Source organism: Nycticebus coucang, chromosome 11 (assembly GCF_027406575.1).
Source record: "Nycticebus coucang isolate mNycCou1 chromosome 11, mNycCou1.pri, whole genome shotgun sequence".
Taxonomy (NCBI): domain Eukaryota; kingdom Metazoa; phylum Chordata; class Mammalia; order Primates; family Lorisidae; genus Nycticebus; species Nycticebus coucang.
In genome coordinates, this window is record NC_069790.1 from 106,762,980 (window position 1) to 106,784,181 (window position 21,202).

At 38.8% G+C, this 21,202-nt stretch overlaps 1 protein-coding gene across 1 annotated transcript; it reads left to right on the plus strand.

Moving 5' to 3' along the window:
• Nucleotides 1-4,106: 4,106 nt before the first annotated feature.
• Nucleotides 4,107-20,616, plus strand: STMP1 (short transmembrane mitochondrial protein 1). The gene is made up of 4 exons (XM_053608728.1): nucleotides 4,107-4,322; nucleotides 17,140-17,193; nucleotides 18,101-18,167; nucleotides 20,168-20,616. Exons 1-4 carry the CDS (start codon nucleotides 4,107-4,109, stop codon nucleotides 20,227-20,229), a joined length of 399 nt encoding a protein of 132 aa, XP_053464703.1. The 3' UTR covers nucleotides 20,230-20,616.
• The last annotated feature ends 586 nt before the right edge of the window (nucleotides 20,617-21,202 follow it).

Here is a 21,202-nt window from a genome sequence, read left to right on the forward strand (position 1 = left end):
TATAGGAGAGACTGCTGAGAGAGCAAAATGTCCTGATTTTCATGTACTAGCAGAAAATTAATACTTAATTCTATAGTGTTTATAGTGTTGCTTTAAAAAATAACTTACAGTAACATTTCTATGGCTTTTTATCATCTTTTAAAATAGGCTTTGTCAGTGTTCAGTGCTCACTAGTTATAAACATTACCGTTTATGTGGAAAGCATCCAATTAATAAGTTCAAGGCTTAGAGGGATGTGAATAAATAAATAACTGGATCCAAAATGTCATAATGCCTGGTGCACTGCTGTTCAGGTCCGTGGTAATCTTTGTTGTTTAACACAGGTATGAACCCAGAAATAATCAGCTAAGGGCCCTGGGCATGAAATCAAAGTGTTTTATAAACCTCTGAAGTGTGAAGACTTCCCAACAGGACAAATATATTAGCTAAATTTGGAATTATTTAAGGTTTTGGATTTACCAACCTTCATTGTCTTGTTTTCTAATTTTTTTAAATTACAGCTGGCTGGTTCAGAAGTTTGGGCAGTGGAGACGTGTGTGGGAGGCAGTGGCAAGAAGGACAACAGCTTCATTGTGCAGCTGACCAGAAAATGCTGCTTGTCTGAAACAGGAAGGTCAGGCTAACACTGGGCTAGACTCTGTGCCCTGGAGCATTCTGTGCAGTGGGGCATGGAGAGTGGGCCCTTTCCAATAAAGCAAAGTAAAGGGGATAAAACCAGGTTTTAGATATTTTGTTTCATAAAAGTTTTAGCATGTAAAGGTAAGTTTGTTTATTCATCAACAATACTAAATGCAGGATTTTTATTTGTTGTTTCTACCGAGTTAATCAGTTTGATGGGATTAGAATATCAAAAACGGGTATTCTTCCAAGTCATTACTATTGTAGTTTTGATATAGAAATTGTACGTCCAAACTTTATCTGAGTTGTAATAGCTATTGATACACAATCTAGCCTTTTCTAAATATTTGTTTTTCCCAAGTTATCTTGAAAAATTTTGAATCTTCTGAAGACTTGGAAGAAAAGTACAATGAACCCATGGACTTTTCACCTAGATTCACCAGTTGTCAACAGTTTGCACATTTGTTACTTTTTATATTTATACACTGGTTTTCTCTTAAGTTGTAGACATTATGACACTTTACTAACTGAGAACAAGTGTATTTTCCTTCCTAATCAGTAATGCCATTATCACATTGAAGGCATTTGACGACAAAATATGTGTACAATAAAAATTCCTAATATTCTAGGGATGCAAGGCTGGTTTAACATACGCAAGTCCATAAACGTTATCCACCATATTAACAGAGGCAAAAATAAAGATCACATGATCCTCTCAATAGATGCAGAAAAAGCATTTGATAAAATCCAGCATCCTTTTCTAATTAGAACACTGAAGAGTATAGGCATAGGTGGCACATTCCTAAAACTGATTGAAGCTATCTATGACAAACCCACAGCCAATATTTTACTGAATGGAGTAAAACTCAAAGCTTTTCCTCTTAGAACTGGAACCAGACAAGGTTGTCCTCTGTCACCTTTACTATTCAACGTAGTGCTGGAAGTTCTAGCCAATACAATTAGGCAAGACAAGGAAATAAAGGGGATCCAAATGGGAGCAGAGGAGGTCAAACTCTCCCTCTTTGCTGACGACATGATCTTATGCTTAGAGAACCCCAAAGACTCAACCACAAGACTCCTAGAAGTCATCAAAAAATACAGTAATGTTTCAGGATATAAAATCAATGTCCACAAGTCAGTAGCCTTTGTGTACACCAATAACAGTCAAGATGAGAAGCTAATTAAGGACGCAACTCCCTTCACCATAGTCTCAAAGAAAATGAAATACCTAGGAATATACCTAACGAAGGAGGTGAAGGACCTCCATAAAGAAAACTATGAAATCCTCAGAAAGGAAATAGCAGAGGATATTAACAAATGGAAGAACATACCATGCTCATGGATGGGAAGAATCAACATTGTTAAAGTGTCTATACTTCCCAAAGCAATCTACTTATTCAATGCCATTCCTATCAAAATACCAACATCGTACTTTCAAGATTTGGAAAAAATGATTCTGCGTTTTGTATGGAACCGGAAAAAACCCCGTATAGCTAAGGCAGTTCTCTGTAACAAAAATAAAGCTGGGGGCATCAGCATACCAGATTTTAGTCTGTACTACAAAGCCATAGTGCTCAAGACAGCATGGTACTGGCACAAAAACAGAGACATAGACACTTGGAATCGAATTGAAAACCAAGAAATGAAACTAACATCTTACAACAACCTAATCTTTGATAAACCAAACAAGAACATACCTTGGGGGAAAGACTCCCTATTCAATAAATGGTGTTGGGAGAACTGGATGTCTACATGTAAAAGACTAAAACTGGACCCACACCTTTCCCCACTCACAAAAATTGATTCAAGATGGATAAAGGACTTAAGGCATGAAACAATAAAAATCCTCCAAGAAAGCATAGGAAAAACACTGGAAGATGTTGGCCTGGGGAAAGACTTCATGAAGAAGACTGCCATGGCAATTGCAACAACAACAAAAATAAACAAATGGGACTTCATTAAACTGAAAAGCTTCTGTACAGCTTAACCAAAGCAAAGAGACAACCTACACAATGGGAAAGGATATTTGCATATTTTGAATCAGACAAAAGCTTGATAACTAGGATCTATAGAGAACTCAAATTAATCCACATGAAAAAAGCCAACAATCCCTTATATCAATGGGCAAGAGACATGAATAGAACTTTCTCTAAAGACGACAGAAGAATGGCTAACAAACACATGAAAAAATGTTCATCATCTCTATATATTAGAGAAATGCAAATCAAAACAACCCTGAGATATCATCTAACCCCAGTGAGAATGGCCCACATCACAAAATCTCAAAACTGCAGATGCCGGCGTGGATTGGAGAGAAGGGAACACTTTTACACTGCTGGTGGGACTGCAAACTAGTACAACCTTTCTGGAAGGAAGTATGGAGAAACCTCAAAGCACTCAAGCTAGACCTCCCATTTGATCCTGCAATCCCATTACTGGGCATCTACCCAGAAGGAAAGAAATCCTTTTATCATAAGGACACTTGTACTAGACTGTTTATTGCAGCTCAATTTACAATCGCCAAAATGTGGAAACAGCCTGAATGCCCACCAACCCAGGAATGGATTCACAAGCTGTGGTATATGTACACCATGTAATACTATTCAGCCATTAAAAAAAATGGAGACTTTACATCCTTCGTATTAACCTGGATGGACGTGGAAGACATTATTCTTAGTAAAGCATCACAAGAATGGAGAAGCATGAATCCTATGTACTCAATTTTGATATGAGGACAATTATGGTTATGGGGGGGAAACAGAGGGAAGGAGGGAGGTGGGTGGGGCCTTGGTGTGTGTCACACTTTATGGGGGCAAGACATGATTGCAAGAGGGACTTTACCTAACAATTGCAATCAGTGTAACCTGGCTTATTGTGCCTTCAATGAATCCCCAACAATAAAAAAAAGGAAAAAAAAATTCCTAATATTCTGACATTAAAATGTCAGTTATCCCCCAAATGTACTTTGGAACTTCTTTTTTGACCAAGGATTTAATCAAGAATTACACATTACATTTAGCTACCTCTTTAATTTACCTTTATTGTAACACTTCCTTGCCTTTTTGGAGGAGTGAGTGGATTTCATAAATGACATTTTTTACCTGTTTTAAAGAAGGACCCACAATTTCATTTGATTAGATTCATGTTAAGCATTTTTGGCCCAGATACAACCGTATAAGTGATATTGTGCCCCCAGTGTGTCCCATCAGGAGGTACATATCTGTCCACACCAGACCGATGACTAGCATTTATTGATCCCTCACGTCTTATTTAGTCCCCACCACAGCTCAGCAAAGGGGCTGGTGTTGGCACCGTTTACAGAGTTGGAAACCGAACGTGAGGTTAACTGCCTTGCTCACGGCGGCCAGGTGGTGCAAGACAATCATGACTTGGACCCAGCTGTGCCAGACTGCAAGGGCCATTCAGCTGCACGCCAAGGGATGGTACCGAGCCTCGTCCCGTTATAGGACTGGGAGCCCTAAGCCGGAATGCGCATCAGAACCATCGGCGAGTGGACTCAGGCTGTGAGCCAGGTGCGTTCCGCCATTGGGGCCGCCGCGAACTGCTTCCGGGTGCGGCAGGGGCGGGCCGTGACCCGGAAGTCAATGGCGGGGTCCGCCCCTCGAGCGGCCAGGCTAGGACCGGCCTGCGGAGTTGCAGCCCTCCTTAGCACCCTTTCCGTCGACATCATGCTCCAGTTCCTGGTGAGTGGAGCTGCCGAGTAGAGGGTTTGCGCCTTGGGTTTCAGCTCAGGCCCGTTTTCTCCTCGAGGCGGCCTTGGCCTGGGGACCTGGGCGTAGTCCTGCGGTCCCCTCGGCCCCGCGCCTGCTCGTCGTGTCTCTGGGTGGCCGTGGGGTTTTCTTCACCGGCAGCGGGATTTGTAGGGAGGCAGAAAGAAAACCCACAGACCACCCTGAGAGGTTGACGACCTGGCGCGGGGGCTCAGGGCACCGCGGAAAGTGCCTCCCCATAAATCCCTTTGCCAGTATTTTCATGCAGCCATCCAAGTCTGAAACTGTGAGGTGTCAAGAGAGTGTCCGTCTTCAAAGCTGCTTACTGTGAGCCGCGCCCTGCCCCGTCGTGTAAACCTCGCATTAAAGCGTGTGTAATCCTTAATGACCTTGTGTAGTCGACCCCCTTTGTGCGCTCTCGCCCCCGACATAGACACAGACCCTATCCCTGACTTAGAGCCCTGCTGGTTGGCATTTTTAGAAAGTAGGAGGGCGGGAGGGACAGGAATAAACCTTAAATTAGCCATCATCCGAGGTCAGTCAGAGACAGAGGCTTAGGGAGCCCTCCTCATATCTTTCAGACTTTGAGGAGGGAGTCAGACACTGGCATACAAGTAATTTTCTCCAAAATGAGTAAGCATGAGTAAGCAGATTCTTTTTTATGCCTTCCTTATTTGAGTTAAAAACGAATTTTCTGGCAAAACTGAATATTTCAAAGATCACCTGGTGAAAGTTCCAGGAAGACTTGCTAAATTTGCAAGTGAAAGCTTTTTTCTACCAAGATTTTGTGCATTCAGAACTTGAAGTTTTTGCCCGCTAATTCTTAAAAGAGGCAGATAAGCTATTATCTTTCAGGTGTTCAGTGCAGATCTGGTGCTCTGGGAATGAGATGCTGTATTTTATATAAAGGAGATTAAAACACAAAACATGCCTCATCTGTGCTTTGAAAGATGGTAGGTAATTGATAGTGAAATCCAGTTAATCAAAAGAGTATCCTTCACCCAAACTGCCCAGCTAAGACAGGTCTGCTCCTTTACCTGGAGGAGTTTCTCCAGTATCCTAACTAGGCATTTACAGTTGGGAATAATTACAGTCATTTACTTGGAGGAAACACTAGGTTAAAAGCAGTATCACTTTGGTCCAGGTGTAGGATGATATAATTGAGACACCTAACCACATCTGTTGCTTGTTGATAAATTTAGAGGACTTGACTCAATTACAGTTAACTTTTTAAGGGCTTTTGCGGAATAAATTGATAAACTTTTTTGCTATATAGGAATGTGGATTTTGATTTGAGAACTCAGAATTCTCAGCATTTAAGCAAAGATGCCCAAACCATCCATTCAGTTCCTAGCTTGGAAGTAACTGGAATGCTGATGTTCTATTCCTCTCTGATTTTTCACTTCATTTCTTTCCTTGAAAAAAAGTGGATACTTTTGACATTGATTCTACCTCTGTCAAATGATTCACTAAGTCTGTGAAGGTGAGCATGTCTGTCTTTTTGCTTTCAGTCATTTCATCTATAAAACAATGACTATTGTGTCCTAGTATTTAAGAGGTTAGATTCCAGAATCAGACTTTTGAGTTTGATCCCTGCCTCCATCATTTTCAAGCAGTGGGAACTTGGGCAGATTATTTAAATTTCCTATGCTTCAGTTTCCACATCTGAAAATGGAAACTCAACTCATGCCTTCATCGTGAAGATTAAAAATAAATTAGCACATTAAAGTACTTAAAAATGGATTCAGATATTGTTTGGGTTTTCTTTTGCAGGGTGTCAGTTGAACTGTGATGTAGTTTCTTCTCAGAAATGGGGATTAGCTTCCCTAAGAAGGGTATGTGATGGGAAAGGTTTGGAAGTGATACAACAGTCACAAGTTAAGCACGTGCATTGTCATCACACATTTTGGAACCCTCTAAGATGTTTCCTACAGTTGTCTTTGTGGAGCACAGTTTGAAAACCACTATATTCGATTGTGCTGTTCCTTCCAGTGTTGATTCCTCCTGGGATTAAAATACCCATTTTCCTCATCTTTCTTCCTCCTTCATGAGATATTGCTGCCTCTTTTTTTCTTTCCTTGTACTGCAGTAGCTTCCTTAATTGTATGGTTTAGCTGTAGTTATTTTAAGGATGCTTTGGAAGGTTAGCCTAATACATATGCAAAGGCACTGCTGGGGCTTTCAGCACACTGCCGATGGTACTGTTACTGTTATAATCTGTTGCTTTTCTTACCTCTTAAAGTCCCTAGCACTTCGTACTCTTAAATCACATCATCTTTAATCCCTCTTCCTTGGCTTTGGGATCCCATACCTCAATATTTTCCAACATTCTTTCACATTACAACACACCAGAATTATTTTTACAGAGGATCCCGCACAGAGTGAAGGTGATAGGCTCTGGGTGCTGGCACCTCCACAGGCTGAGGGAATCATATCTGGTTGCACCAGTTAGGGAACTGCTATATCAATTCTCCTGTTTTTACTGGCTACTTTTCCTGTTTCTTGGTTACTATGTGTTGCTCAAGGGTTGGTCCTTGATCCTTTCTCCAAACCCACCCTCAGTGTGTGATCTTTGTTATGCCATCACCTTTCACCTCTTTGTGGACAGTTTCCAGAACTACCTGAATCTTTTTCTCTGAGTTATAGTTTCTAGCATCTGCTGCCTACAGAACATTTCTCTTCTCACCCTGTATCTCAGACCCCACATGTCTGGCCTTGCTGCCAGTCCCACCCAGCCCCCATTCCCTACCCTACACCTAGTTTTCTTTTTTCCCCTATCCTGAGTCTCTCAAATTCGAAATGTTGACATGATCTTTGATTTATTTCCCATATAATTTACCCATCATGTGCCTGGCACATACAGTATTTTACTAACTATGCATCTGTGGGCAAGTTACTTAACTGCTCTGTCCCTCAGTTTCCTAAACATTAACTGTGCAGTAATGGTACCCGCTTTATAAGGTTGTGAAGAACATGAGTTAATTCGTGAAAAAAAGAGTTAGAGTGCTACCTTACATGTAGTAAGCACTCAGTATATGTTAATTATTGTTTTAAGCAATAATCTTCACTAACCACCTTATGAAGAGTTTTCTCTGTGTTCCCACTGCCAGTGTCACAGGGCAAGTCTTTTCCACTTCAGTCTGGTACTAGCTACACTAGATAGCTGGTATAGAATTGTCAATTTTTGTTGGAGGGATATTTTAGGTTCTCTAGTCCAGCTAACACGTCGATGTTTCAGTCTTCACTGCATCCCCTTTACATTTGGTCACCTCCATTTACAATAGGGCTCATTATTTCCTCTGAAACCTTATACATACTTTTATATATTTGGCACTTCTCTCAACCCCTCTCACACCCCTCCTCCATCTTGTCTTTCAGCTAAACCTTTCTTCTTCCATCCATTATCCATGATTTCAAGTTCATGCTGGTTACACTTCTCTAAATATGGCACTGCCCTGACAATCTGATAAGCCATAGAAAAGCAGGGCTATTGCTCTAATTCTGTATGTATCTTTTGCTGCCCTTGGCTCTGTCCTTCCTTCTTGCCGCTGCCAGAGTCATCTAGATTAATTGCCTTACTCATGTGCTCAGAAACTGTCGGTGGCCCCTGTGTCCATCCTTTTACATGAAATCATAATAACTTTTATTTGATTTTCACTTGATTTTGGTGATGTGGCTCCATTTTCCTTTCACATTGCCCTTCAACATAGAGGCCTTTGTTTTAGATTTGCTAGACTAATCTTAACCAACCTGTGGGCTTTTTGTGCTCAAAACTTTCCACATTGTTTCCCCTTTATCCTAGTCTTTGTCTTCCTCGCTGCTTTTCGTGGACTACCTCCCATCTTTCTCGTGAGGCCTTCTTGATGAATTTAGCTCCTGACATCTTCACGCCATTATGTCTTTACACTATTATGGTCCATCTCCCATTTCTTTATGTCTTATATGTAGTACGTGTGTCTTTCATTGGTGTTTTCAACTTCTGAGTTATCTTATACCTTATTTGTTGTATTTATTTCTAGGCACTTTTCCGTTTTATGTTATTGTGAGTGGTGACTTTTTCAAAATTACATTTTCAAATTAGTTGTTGCTGTTGCATAGAAATATTAATCACTTTGGCATATGGATTTTGGATCCAGCAATCTTGCCTGTCTTTTGGCTCCAGTAGTTTGTCACTTCACTTGAAAGTGAGCCGGTGAAGGCAGTACTGCAAAGGCATTGGTGTCTCCAGTGAAGGCAAAATTGACAGTTTTGTGTTCTTTTTAAATTTCTATTACTCTTATTTGTCCGTCCTCCCTTTCATCATGTAAGGTAGGACTTAAGTTGAAATAATGAGAGTGGGACATCCTAGTTTTGTTTTTGCTTTTAGGGGGAATACTTCTCAAGTTTTAGTATGGTGTTTGTGATATTTTCTAACAGATTAAAGTAATTCCCTTCTATTTCTAGCTTAAGAGTTTTGGCTGGATGCGGTGGCTCATACCTATAATCCCAGCACTTTGGGAGGATAGCTTGAGGCCAGCAGTTCCAGAGCAGCCTAAGTGAGAGAGCAAGACCCCATCTCCGCAAAAAAATTTTAAAAAAGAAAATTAGCTAGGCATGGTGGTACATGCCTGCAGTCCAAGCAAGGCAGAAGGATCACTTGAGCCCAGTAGTTTGAGGTTGCAGTGAGCTATTATCATGCCACTGCACCCTATCCCAGGTGACAAAGTGAGACTCTGTCTCAAAAAAAAAAAAATTGTGGCTAGCTATTGGATTTTGTCATGCTGTTTCCCCATCTGATGATCATATGATTTTTCTTCTTTAATATGTTACTATGAATTACTTTAGTAGACATCTAATGCAAAGCATTTAAATTGTGTGGTCCATTGAGACTATCACTTCTTGATTTGCTGTGTTGTATTCACTGCACCTTCATGTAGTTTAGTCTTGGCTTTCTAGAATAGACCATAAAATCCATGGGAAGAAGCACCACACCTCATACTTGCATTTTCTAAGCACATGGCTTCGTTTTAGGACCTATGAAGCACTTAGTCAATATGGTGTCATTGATTTCATTAATTTTAGATCTTCCTCTTTTGCCTCATTGCTACTCTCAAAGAGTCGTAAAATATTTGACTACTTGAATTAGTTTCTTTAAGAATAGGCAAACCAATTCTACCTGTGCATTTTTTTCCCATAGTGTTACTGGCTGACTTTTTCATGAATTTCCTATTTAATTTACTGGTTCAATTAAAGTATTAAAGGTTTTTTTCCTTTTTATTCCTTAAGGAAGATTATTGAATATAAACCTAGCTTACCTCTAGAAATTGGCTTCTCTGTGGTGGTAAGTAGAAGGGACAAGGTTATATCCTCAGCAGATTTTCATTTTAATGTATAGAATGTAGGCTTTATCATTACTTAAAGCATTTGTTGAACACATTTGATAACATTATCCACATTAAGTTTAAAGACTAAGACACAAAAAAGGGTGAGTATTCTTCTTTGGAAGAGAGAAGTCTTCTGACTGCTTCTCTGGCTGAGCCTAAAATTAAGAAATGAAATAATCAGGGCGGCGCCCGTGGCTCAAGGAGTAGGGTGCCGGTCCCATATGCCGGAGGTGGCGGGTTCAAACGTAGCCCCGGCCAAAAAAACCACAAAAAAGAAAAAAAGAAAGAAAGAAAATAATCAGTCTTTGGTTTTCTTATCAGGTTGTGTAGGTTTTCTCTCCTCAGACTGTAAATCATTTTTGGATTGGCTAGGTTAATCTTACCTTCTGAATGCTAACTATTTATGTTATTTAATAGCTATATTTGCTCAGTAAATGAGATTATTTTTAGATTTCTTAAATCCTTGTCAGAAAATATAAAATAATTGAGATTCTGTGTCATAACTTAGGTTTGGGTGTGTCATTTTTGAAAATAGAGTCATAGTTCAGATTTGTCTATACTTTGAGTTATCAAACTACGTTGGATTATTGTCAGGAGCCATCCCCAGATTAAAATTGTAACTTTATTTGCTGATCTTTGTATATAACTCTATGATTAGGAAAGGGCTGACACATGATGGAAAGAGTCAGTTTGCTTTGGAGTTGGCTTTCTCCTTTTTAAGAGTTAGTGCTATTTTATGTTAACAAATGAGATGTTGTGTGAGCACCCTTCAACACAGGAATGGATTAACAAATTGAAGTATATGTGTACCATTGAATATTATTCAGCCATGAAAAAGATGGAGAGTATATATCTTTTGCAACAACCTGAATGGAACTAGAGACCCTTCTCTTTAGTGAAGTATGACAAGAATGGAAAAGCAAACACCACATGTACTAAATTGGAGCTAGTAGCTTAAAACCTTCATGCTCACATGAAAGAAAAACTCAATGAAATTCAGTTGGGTAAGGGTTGAGTAAGTTCTGACCCAAAAGGTACATTGCATGGGTATGTGGCACTCTACCTTCTAATCGGAATTTATATTACAAATGCTAATTTGGAATCTAATCTTTTCTACTTCAACATTAATCCTGAAACTTAAAAAAAAGTACACTGAAATTAAAAAAAAATTAGATGTTGTGACTAACATGCTCATATGTGTCCATACATAAAAAAGATACAGAGCCAACAATTTATTTGACTGAGCCTCACTTTTTCATTTATGATGTTTCTGTTCTTTTTAAACATTGTGAAGAAGAATGTCTAGAAGCCTTGAAGTTTTGATTTTTATTGCCTTGAGATATAATTCATATACTGTAGAATTCAACCATATAAAGTGTATAATCCACTGATATTTAATATGTTCACAGAATTGTGCAACCATCACCACTATCTAATTTTATATCTAATGTTTCATCTCCTCAAAAAGAAAACTCATACCCACCAGCGTTTAGTTCTTATTTCTCTCTCCCCAAACCTTGGACAACCACCAATTTATTTTGTGTTTTTATGGATTTGTCTCTTCTGGACATTTCCTTTAAATGGAATCATACAATAAATGGTCTCTTATGACTTCTTTTCATAATGTTTTTAAAGTTTATTTGTGTTAAAGCATGAATCAGTACTTCCTTTTTATGGCAGAATAATATTACAATGTATGAATATAATACATTTTGTTAATTATTTCACCAGTTGACAGATACGTTGTTCCCACCTTTGGCTGTTATGAATAATCTTGGTAGGAATATTTGTGTACAAGTTTTTGTGTTGATATATTTTTCAGTTCTCTTGGGTATATATCCTAAAACGGAATTGTTGCATTGTAGAGTAACTTTATATTCAACTTTTTGAGGGACTGCTAAACATTTTTCCAGAGTGGCTGTACCAATTTACATTCCCAGCAGCAAGTACGAAAGCTTCAATTTCTCCATATCCTCACCAACATTTTTTCTCTCTTTCTTTCTTTTCTTTCTCTTTCTTCCTTCCTTTCTTTTCTTTTCTCTCCTTTCTCCCTTCCTTTCTTCCTTCCCTTCCTCTTTTTCTTCCCTCCCTCCTTCCTTCCTTCCTTCTTTTTATTGAAGCCATTTAGTGGGTATAACATGGTTCCTCAGTGTGGTTTTGATTTGCATTTCCTCAGTGACTAATGATGTACAGCATCTTTTCATGTGCTTATTGACCAATTTGTGCGTGTTGACCAATTCTGTTAGGAGAAATCCTTTGCCCATTTTTAAATTGGGTTATTTGTCTTTTTATCATTCATTTGTAAGAGTTCTTTATATATTCTGGATACAAGACCCTTATCAGACATGTGATTTATAACTATTTTATATGTTTTATTACATTCTAATTGTATTCTTTGCAACACAAACATTAATTTTGATGAGTAAAATTTTATCTATTTCTTTTGTCGCTTGTGCTTTTGGTGTCATATCTAAGAACCATTGCCTAACTCCAAGCTAAAATGATTTACTCCTATGTTTTCTTCTAAGTGTTTCACATTTAGGTGTTTGATCCATTTTGAGATAATTTTTATATAGAATGTGAGGTAGGCATCCAGCTTCATTCTTTTGCATATGAATATCTACTTGTTCCAGCACCATTTCTTTTTTTTTTTTTGTAGAGACAGAGTCTCACCTTATCGCCCTCGGTAGAGTGCCGTGGCGTCACACAGCTCACAGCAACCTCCAAATCCTTGGGCTTAGGCGATTCTCTTGACTCAGCCTCCCAAGTAGCTGGGACTACAGGCGCCAGCATCATTTCTTTTTTTCTTGAGACAGAGTCTCACTTTGTTGCCTTCAGTAGAGTGCTGTGATATCACAGCTCACGGCAACCTCTAGCTCTGGGGCTTAGACAAGTCTTTTGCCTCAGCCTCCTGAGTAGCTGGGATTACAGGTGCCCACCACAATACCTGGCTATTTTGTGGTTGTTGTTGTCGCAGTTTGGCTGGGGCTGGTTTTGAACCTGCCACCCTCGGTATATTGGGCCGGGGCCCTACTCACTGAGCCACAGGTGCCATGCCAAGCACCATTTCTTAAAAAGCCTATTCTTTCCCCATTAAGTGTTCTAGCACCCTTATTGAAAATCGCTTGATTGTAAAGGTAAAGGTGTATTTATGTACTCTTCATTCTATTTCATTGACTTACTGATACTTAAGAAAAAAAACAATTTATTCATGTTTGTTTGCTATCCCCTATGCCACCACGCTCGTCTGGGCTTTTCCCTAATGAGTACTTTTCCACCTCCAGCTATGAAGTGAATGCTTCCAAAGCAATGCTTTCGTCGTGATGCCACTGGTAAAGAGTAGTCAGTGGCTCCCTACCATTATTTACTACTTGCCTGCTTTTTGAGGTCCATCAGCTAGCCCTTTCCAGTTGTCTATACTTATTTCTCTCCATTCTTTACTTTTTTATTTTTTTATTATTTATTTATTTTTTGCAGTTTTTGGCTGGGGCTGGGTTTGAACCCACCACCTCTGGCTTATGGGGCCAGCGCCCTACTCCTTTGAGCCACAGGCGCCATCCATTTCTCTCCATTCTTTAACCTGAATCCTCTTTTCTAATCAGGTCTGTTTCTTTTATTCCAGTCATCACATTCTCGTTCCCATCTTGTACCTTGCTACTTCACATTCAGTTCCCTTCCCAGTTCCTTTGCCACTTTAAATTTTAACATTTCCTTAACATATTTAGAACTTTTAATAACAACTTGCTTATGAAGAAAAAATCTCAAAAAAGAATCTCAAAAAAATCAGGTATGGTTTTTTAAAAGAATCACTCCTGTGTCATTCATCTTGCCACTTAGTGCATGACCCCGTTCTGGTTTTTGCAGCATCTGTCGCATGAATCCTGTGCTGAGTGCTACCTTCTTTTATATAATTTTACTTACATGTAGCCTTTCTTCCTGTACATAATGTAAGTTCTCTCAGGATGGAGAACATTTCAAGTTCTTTCACAGAGCTAATATGAAGTTGATTTTTAGTATATAGGGTATGCAGTCTCTTAATCAGAATCTTTGGTGTCCAGATGTATTTGGGAAATCATATTTCTTTCAGATTTTGGAGGAGCAATAGGCTGCATGTATATACCTTGGTATTTCATAACCCTAGCATGTGGTCTGGGATAGCACTTTGTAATCAAATACATTAAAATTTTTGCTGTTAAACACATTCTCTTGTAAAGTCTAGGAGCAGGATTCTACATTGAAAGATCTCTATTTCTATATCAAAAACTGATTATTCACACTAAAGTATGATAGATTTTAAACAGTCTTGTATCTGTTCAGGTCAGTTGTGATTTTGGTCCCAAATCAGTTTTGATGAACCGTTTGGATAGAATTTTGGGTTTTAAAGTTGGGAATAATGGGTTGTGAGGATTCACTGACTCTCTATTTGTAGAGGTGGAGAATATCATTTTTTAAATGTATACTGGTACGTGCCAGTCTTAACTTTTCTCTGGGGCTTTTACCTCCAGCCTCTTCTTCCCACATATTTGTCCTATATACCACTTTTCTCATGTCACTCTCTGTCCCCAAACTTCTAATATTTTACCATTTATTGTCCCCATCTGTGAGAAGAAGTTACTTTTTCATATTCCTAAAGTCTCAAAACGACTGTAGAGAGGATGTGATAGTATTTAGTGTCAGGCCTGAGAAGAAAGCATTGCCCTCTCTGTCTCTGCTCTATCTTCTCTGCAGAGGATACCATGGGGCGGCAACAGGGCTGCGACGTGGTGTGGCGCGAGTACCATGCTGATGGCATCCAGCCTACAGAACTACTGATGAGGCTTCCAGGTCTTGGCCTGGAAGAAGTTAAGCATTCTTGGCCTCCAGAGAGGTTTCTAAGTCACTTCTATAATCTGGCTTCAGTCTGACTTTTCAGGCTGAGCCACTGTTCTCCAGATTTAGATTTTATTTTTTTCTGTATAAACTTGAGTATTGACCATTCTATGAACAACATACTGGATATGCTTTTCTGGCTTCATACGTTTTCCCTAACATTTCTCCTACTGAGTAAAATTTTCCTTCTTGTATTGTATATTTAATAATAACTTAGTTTTAGGCTCAGCACCTGTAGCTCAGTGAGTAGGGTGCCCAAGGCTGGCGGGTTCAAGCCCGGCCCGGGCCAGCTAAACCACAATGACAGCTGCAACCAAAAAATAGCTGGGCATTGTGGTGGGCACCTGTAGTCCCAGCTACTTGGGAGGCTGAGGCAGGAGAATCTCTTAAGTCCAAGAGTTTGAGGTTGCTGTGAGCTGTGACACCACAACACTCTACTAAGGGTGACATAGTGGGACGGTCTCCAAAAAAACCAAAAATAATAATAATTTAATTTTCTAATACCCCAGTGGTAGATCTGGTAGTTTTCTGAAACTAGAATTGGATTTGACTTGTCTAGTGGCCTATGCTTTTTGTTTTGTTTTGTGTTTTAAAATAAATACTAGTTTTTCATGTGCCCTGATGCCAGGTGAAGTTGCCAAACTGAAGCCATGTAAGATATGCCATATTTATCTTGAATCACACATGGTAAGAACTAGGAGTCTTACGTAGGTAAAATAATGTTTTATAAATCAGCAAGCTCAAATCAACAAATCTCCAAAGAGGTATCTTGCCTAAAAGCACACAGCTAGATAATGGTAGAATCAAAACTGATTTATTTTATCTTTTTGAAATTATATCACATCTCATGTTCTTCCTATTTGGTGTTAGAGCTAACATTTTCATTAGATTTTTTTTTCTCTTCTGTTAAGCAAATTTAATATTCTTTCTGGATTTGGAAAACCTCTACCTATCTGGTTTTAAGCCATAGGAGTAAATAAATAAATAAATAAATAACCATTCTGCTTCCTTTTTTTTTTTGGACACAGAGTTTTACTGTCATCCTTGGTAGAGTACTGTGACGTCACAGTTCATGGCAACCTCAAACTCTTAGGCTTAAGTGATTCTCTTGCCTCAGCCTCCCAAAAGGCGCCTGCCACAACATCCAGCTATTTTTTTTGTTGTTGTTGTTGCAGTTGTCATTGTTGATCTTAGCTGACCCGGACCGGGTTCAGACCTGCCAGCCTTGCTGTGTGTGGCCGGCGCCCTACCCACTGAGCTACAGGTGCTGCTCCATTCTGCTTCTTGGCACTATGTTCGTAAAAATATGATTTTCCAAGATGCATCTGATGAATCACATGATCAGAAAATGGTGTATGACAAGAGATTAGACAGCCTCTTTTTTGTTTCTTAATTTGCTAGCAACAAATCAATTTAAATTATGCGTTTGGTGCTTGAAGCTTAGCAAGCTTAAAGCTGAGTAAGGACTCAGCTGTTTTCTGTTCTCACATACGCATCTCCAACCTGAAGATAGGTTTCACCATGCCATAATGTGATTGATGGCATTAAGTGCCATACTTTTTCTATTTTAACCTTTCTGCTGCATGCTGATTAAATAGGAACAACACTAATTAAATAAAATGATTAAAAACTTAGAAATTAGGCTTCTGTTGGAGGCTTTTATTAAAGAGTAAAACAAGGAATTATCATCATTAAAACTCAAAGCTAAACGAGCTTTAGTCCTATAAGGAGTACCCTAAATTTTCATAAAATAGTTTTTGTTCAGAAAAATAGTCACTAATTAAAGAACTAAAGAAAGATTTTAGTTCTCTAAAAATTGTGCCTATCTCTATTGTCACTGAGCTAGAGGTATATTTTCCATAGACCTTAAGTGTCCTGCCTTAAGTATCCATGGCAGAGTGCTAAGCTGTATATGCTCTCAGCGGTATGACAGCGTTCCCTGTTATTTTCTGTCATCACATGTTTTGGTTTTTGAGTGGGTATCTATTATAATTTGTCCTGTATTCTTTGTTGTGAATGACTGGGGATGTCCATCGTAGGACTCAGGTTCCTTTTGTGAAATATGGGGAGATTCACATAGGATCTGTGAGAGCCCCTTCACAGATCCTATGATTTAACTGATTATTTATTAAATTGAATAATTTTTATTTGATTTAGAGAAGAATAACAATACCTATTAACACACACCCCGCCCCCCCCCCCCAAAAAAGGGCAGAAAACAAGTACAGCGTTCAGTAACAAAAATGTGTACTTGGGTTTGAGTTTCTAGAACTTATGGAGATTGTGAAGGGGTAAGAAGGTAGGGTGCGCTTACTCAGTGCCACCATTTGTTCCTTCTTTTGTATGCTCTTTAACCTTTGGGGAGGGTAATTTCTGTGTTTATAGAAGAAAAATATGAATCTCATGCTGTATGCAGGACCTAGTCCTAGACGGGACGCCAGGGTCTTCTACCTTCCTGAGCTCCTTAGGAAGAACATATTGTCTGTGTATTTTGGTTTGACATCAGACTACCACAGAACTTGATATGCGTTGTAACTCTTCCTGTTCTATTCTTGCAGCTTGGATTTACTTTCGGCAACTTGGTTGGAATGTATCTGGCTCAGAACTATGACGTAAGTAGCCGTATCCACGACCTCCTTGATTCCGTGTAACTGTTGTAGAGTGACTTTTCTTTGTCAGGGTAAGGTGTGCCTTCTAACATAAATCAGATTGTAGGTCTGAGGGAAAAGGCCTAAATATTGTAGAAAGGTTTACCACTGAAAAAAAATAATCCACCTCACAGAAGCATCTGTCCTCTGTATCACCACAAGAGGGCAAAATCCCATCAGTCTGGGTGGTCTTATGTTGATCCCAAGCTGTGTTCATTACCCCAGAGTAATGTATCAAGTTGGGCTCTTAAAATTCTACGGAAAATCATGTGGTAAGTGAGAATGTTAAGATTAACTGGATAATCTTTTCAGCCTCAGAACCAAGTAGTGGAGATAACTGAGAATTTTGGAGATGATTATACATAATTTAACACAGTTAAGGAGGACAGAGTTTTGTAAAGTAGGGAATTAGATTAACATCACTTTGTGTAGGGGGGAGATGGAAACCAGGTGGTATAGCTGCCTGTAATAGGGATCCTGGAATGGATTCCTATGGATTTTTAAAATGATGTGCATGACAAATATAGTATTCACTTTTGTTTTGGTTTGTCATAAAGCTTTCAGTTATGACAAAGGGAATTCCTTTTGTCAATCTTTGATTTGGTCATATCAGTTTCTAGGCGGGGCTTATATATTCAACTTGGCACTGGATTCAGGGGTGAAGTGGAATCTGCCTTTAAGAGAGGGAGGGAGCCTACTTAGATCTTTTAATGTTTTTTGTGTGCAGTTATGAAGCTAAGAAATACTATTTAGCAGGTCTCTTTCAGAGGAAGATAAAAACTTATAAAACCATTTATCTTTGGGGGAACAGAAGTGCAAGAATATTGATTAGGTAAATGCAAAATTATAATAATGTTTTTTTCTTTTTAAGATGCCTAACGTGGCTAAAAAACTTGAAGAAATTAAAAAGGACTTGGATGCCAGGAAGAAACCCCCTAGTTCGTAAGACCGACTCCAGCACTGCCTCTGGATACACTGATTCTCCTGCTCTTTAGGGCCGCCTTTACCATCTGAACCAAAAGCTCCAGCTGCAGCGATTTTCTTCTTTGCTAGACCCTGTGTTGCCTTAGAGTGAAAATGGGGCCCCAGGTTAAGAACTGCCCTTACATTTCCAACATCCTTACTTCTTCCCATATCTTCCTTCCAGCTGCATGGGAGATTCTAAGACTGGAATTATGGTGCTAGATTAGTAAACGTGACCTTTAATAAGTAGTCTCTTCCTTTATTCTTTGAGATTTCTATTCTACCTTGTGTCAGAAGAAAAATTGGTGAGTTTTATATAGCTGATCAGATACAAATTATGATGATTTCAGTGTAGCCATTATAATGGGTGCTTGTTAAATATTTGGTATTAAATTATGTTGTTCCAAATTAATTAAAATTAATATCTAGAAGCCAGTTTCTGGTGAATTATCCATTTATTTTATACTGTTGTTAGGCAAATCCATAGTTACTAATTTAACCAAATCAATTGGCCATTCATTAACTGAGGAACTATATTCTGAGAATCCTGTCAGGAACTGGAAAATTTAAATATATGCAAAATAATAGTCTTTGTCCCAGTAGCATTCATAGTCTAGTGAGTATGCATGTTTTTCCTTAATGATGTATTGATCTAACTCTTCCCTCAAAAGATTTATACTTGGGATTGCAGATACATTTGCTGTTATACAATGGATAAGTGAGAAGTTGTGTATAAGAAAATTTTATGCCTTTCGCATTAAAAATGTAATTATATTTTAATTGCGTAGTGATTTTCGTAAGAAAAGTATAGCCCAAACGTAAAATGAAATCAGCATCTCAAGAAGTAGAATTTCCAGCCAAGAACTGTGGAGCACACCTGTAGTTCCACCTCCTTCAGAGTCTGAGGCTGAAAGATTGCTTGAGCCCAGTAGTTTGATGGTTTTGGGCAGCACAGCAGGACCCTGTCTCTTTTTAAAAGGGGAGGGGGGAATTTCTGCTTATCTCTCCAATTAATGCTTTATTTTCTTGCTACAATCAGAAATTAACCTTATAATTGTCAAATATACTATAATCAGGCCCCCCCGCCCCCTTTTTATTTTTTGAGACAGAATCTTACTCTGTTGGCCTGGGTAGAATGCTATGACATTAACATAGCTCACAGCAACCTCAAACTCTTGGACTGGAGCAATCCTCCTGAGTAGCTGGGACCATAGGTGCCTGCCACAATGGCCAGCTATTTTTAGAGATGGGGTCTTCCTCAGGCTAGTCTCAAACCCCCATAGTGCTAGTATTACAGCATGAGCTACATGCCCAGCCAGCCCCCAATTTTTTTTTAATTAAAAAAATTTGAACGTAGTGGCACCCATAGCTCAGTGGGGAGGGCACCAATCACATCCACCCAGGCTGGTGGGTTCGAACCCAGCCCGGGCCAACTAAACAACAATGACAACTGCAACCAAAAAAAAAAAAAAAATTTTTTTTTTAATAGGTAACTTTTCCCATGGATTAGGATGTAAAATGATTTCGTATAAAGGACTTTTCCCACCTTGTTCTCTGGCTCCTAGCTTTCTATTACCAATTTCCTCTGTACTTTTGAGAAAGAGTCTGTGCCTAAACAGACATGTATGCATGGAATTCTTTTTTTTTTTTTTTTGTGGTGGTGGCGGTTTTTTGTTACTTACACAAATGGTTAGAAACTATGCCTATATGTAGAGGTCTGCACCTTCCTCCTTTTTTAAATGGAGATTATCAGTACGTAAGGAAAAAGGAACCTCCTTCCTTTTTTGGCTGCATAAAATTACATTGAATAGTTATACCATAAGTTATTTGATCTGTTGATGAATGTTTTATAATGCAATTATAGTGATAACCTTGAACCCAGTGTTCTCATACATATCTATGCAGGGTATAGCTATAAGATAAAGTCCTAAAAGTGTAATTTGAACTAACTATAGATTAATACCCAATTTGTTAGGTGTTTTGCTTCAGAAGGCTTGTTGGGCAGCTTCACTGAGAATGCCATTTCCGAAGACCTAGAACATTCAGAATCAACAAACTGGAAGAATTAGAGTACTTTTTTTTTCGGACAGTGATGACACTGATTCTTTTCTATCTGTGATAAAATAAAGTGATTCGGCAACTCTTTGAAACATAGATATCTGATACATGGAGATAAGTTTTATCCCTGTCAAAGTTGTCCTTGTGTGTGAGAAGATTAGAATCAAATCATGGTTTGACTTCCCCCCAGCATTGTGGTCATGGGCAGCCGATTTATTCTTTCTGAAACTCTTGCATTATCTGTAAGATGTGGACATAATACCTACCTCATAAGGTTTTTGTAGACATAACTGAAATAATGTATGTGATGTGTTACCCAGTGCTTTACAAATTATCCAATAAATAGTAGATTTTGGCTCAAACATGCTGCTTTTTTTGGCCAGTTCTGCAATCACTTTTGGAAACAGTTATCAACCTTGCAAAAGTTGTCATTGTTTTGTGATCAGCTTTTTTGGTATTAATGAAAATTTACAGTATCTACCTGGCTCACAAGATTTGATCTTGAATGACTGAACTGTTAGCAAAATAAACTAGACCCTCAAAGGATAAAGATTTACCATAAGGGTATTCAAAATGCTAGAAACTTAGGAAGCTGTTTCCAAAGAGGGATTCCTAATATCAACCATGACAGCATTGTCACTGTATGTGTGATCTCCCAGAGTGGCTACTTTGGGTGTGAAATTCACTTAGATGTTAGAAGATTAGGTCTCTTTTCATTATACCTTGTAAACAAGGTTCATTTGGACTAACTTTTAACCTTGCTGATAAAATTTTTTCTACCAGTGGGAGCCCTCCAGCTGATCTGTGCTTAAGTTCAACCTCACCATGTGAACTGCTACAGAGTGAATACAGGTTGACTGTGCCTTCACCATTCAGATACCGCCTCCTAGTTTTATGTTCTTGTGGCAGTGAAAAGAAACTCAAGACCAATATTCACTGAGATATGTATGAT

Coding starts and splice junctions, on each gene's coding strand:
- STMP1 (XM_053608728.1), top strand. CDS start 4,107: ATGCGCATCAGAACCATCGGCGAGTGGACTCAGGCTGTGAGCCAGGTG. Junction 17,194..18,100: donor ATCTGGCTCAGAACTATGAC/GTAAGTAGCCGT, acceptor TTTCTTTTTAAG/ATGCCTAACGTGGCTAAAAA. Junction 18,168..20,167: donor TGCCAGGAAGAAACCCCCTA/GTTCGTAAGACC, acceptor CCAATTTGTTAG/GTGTTTTGCTTCAGAAGGCT.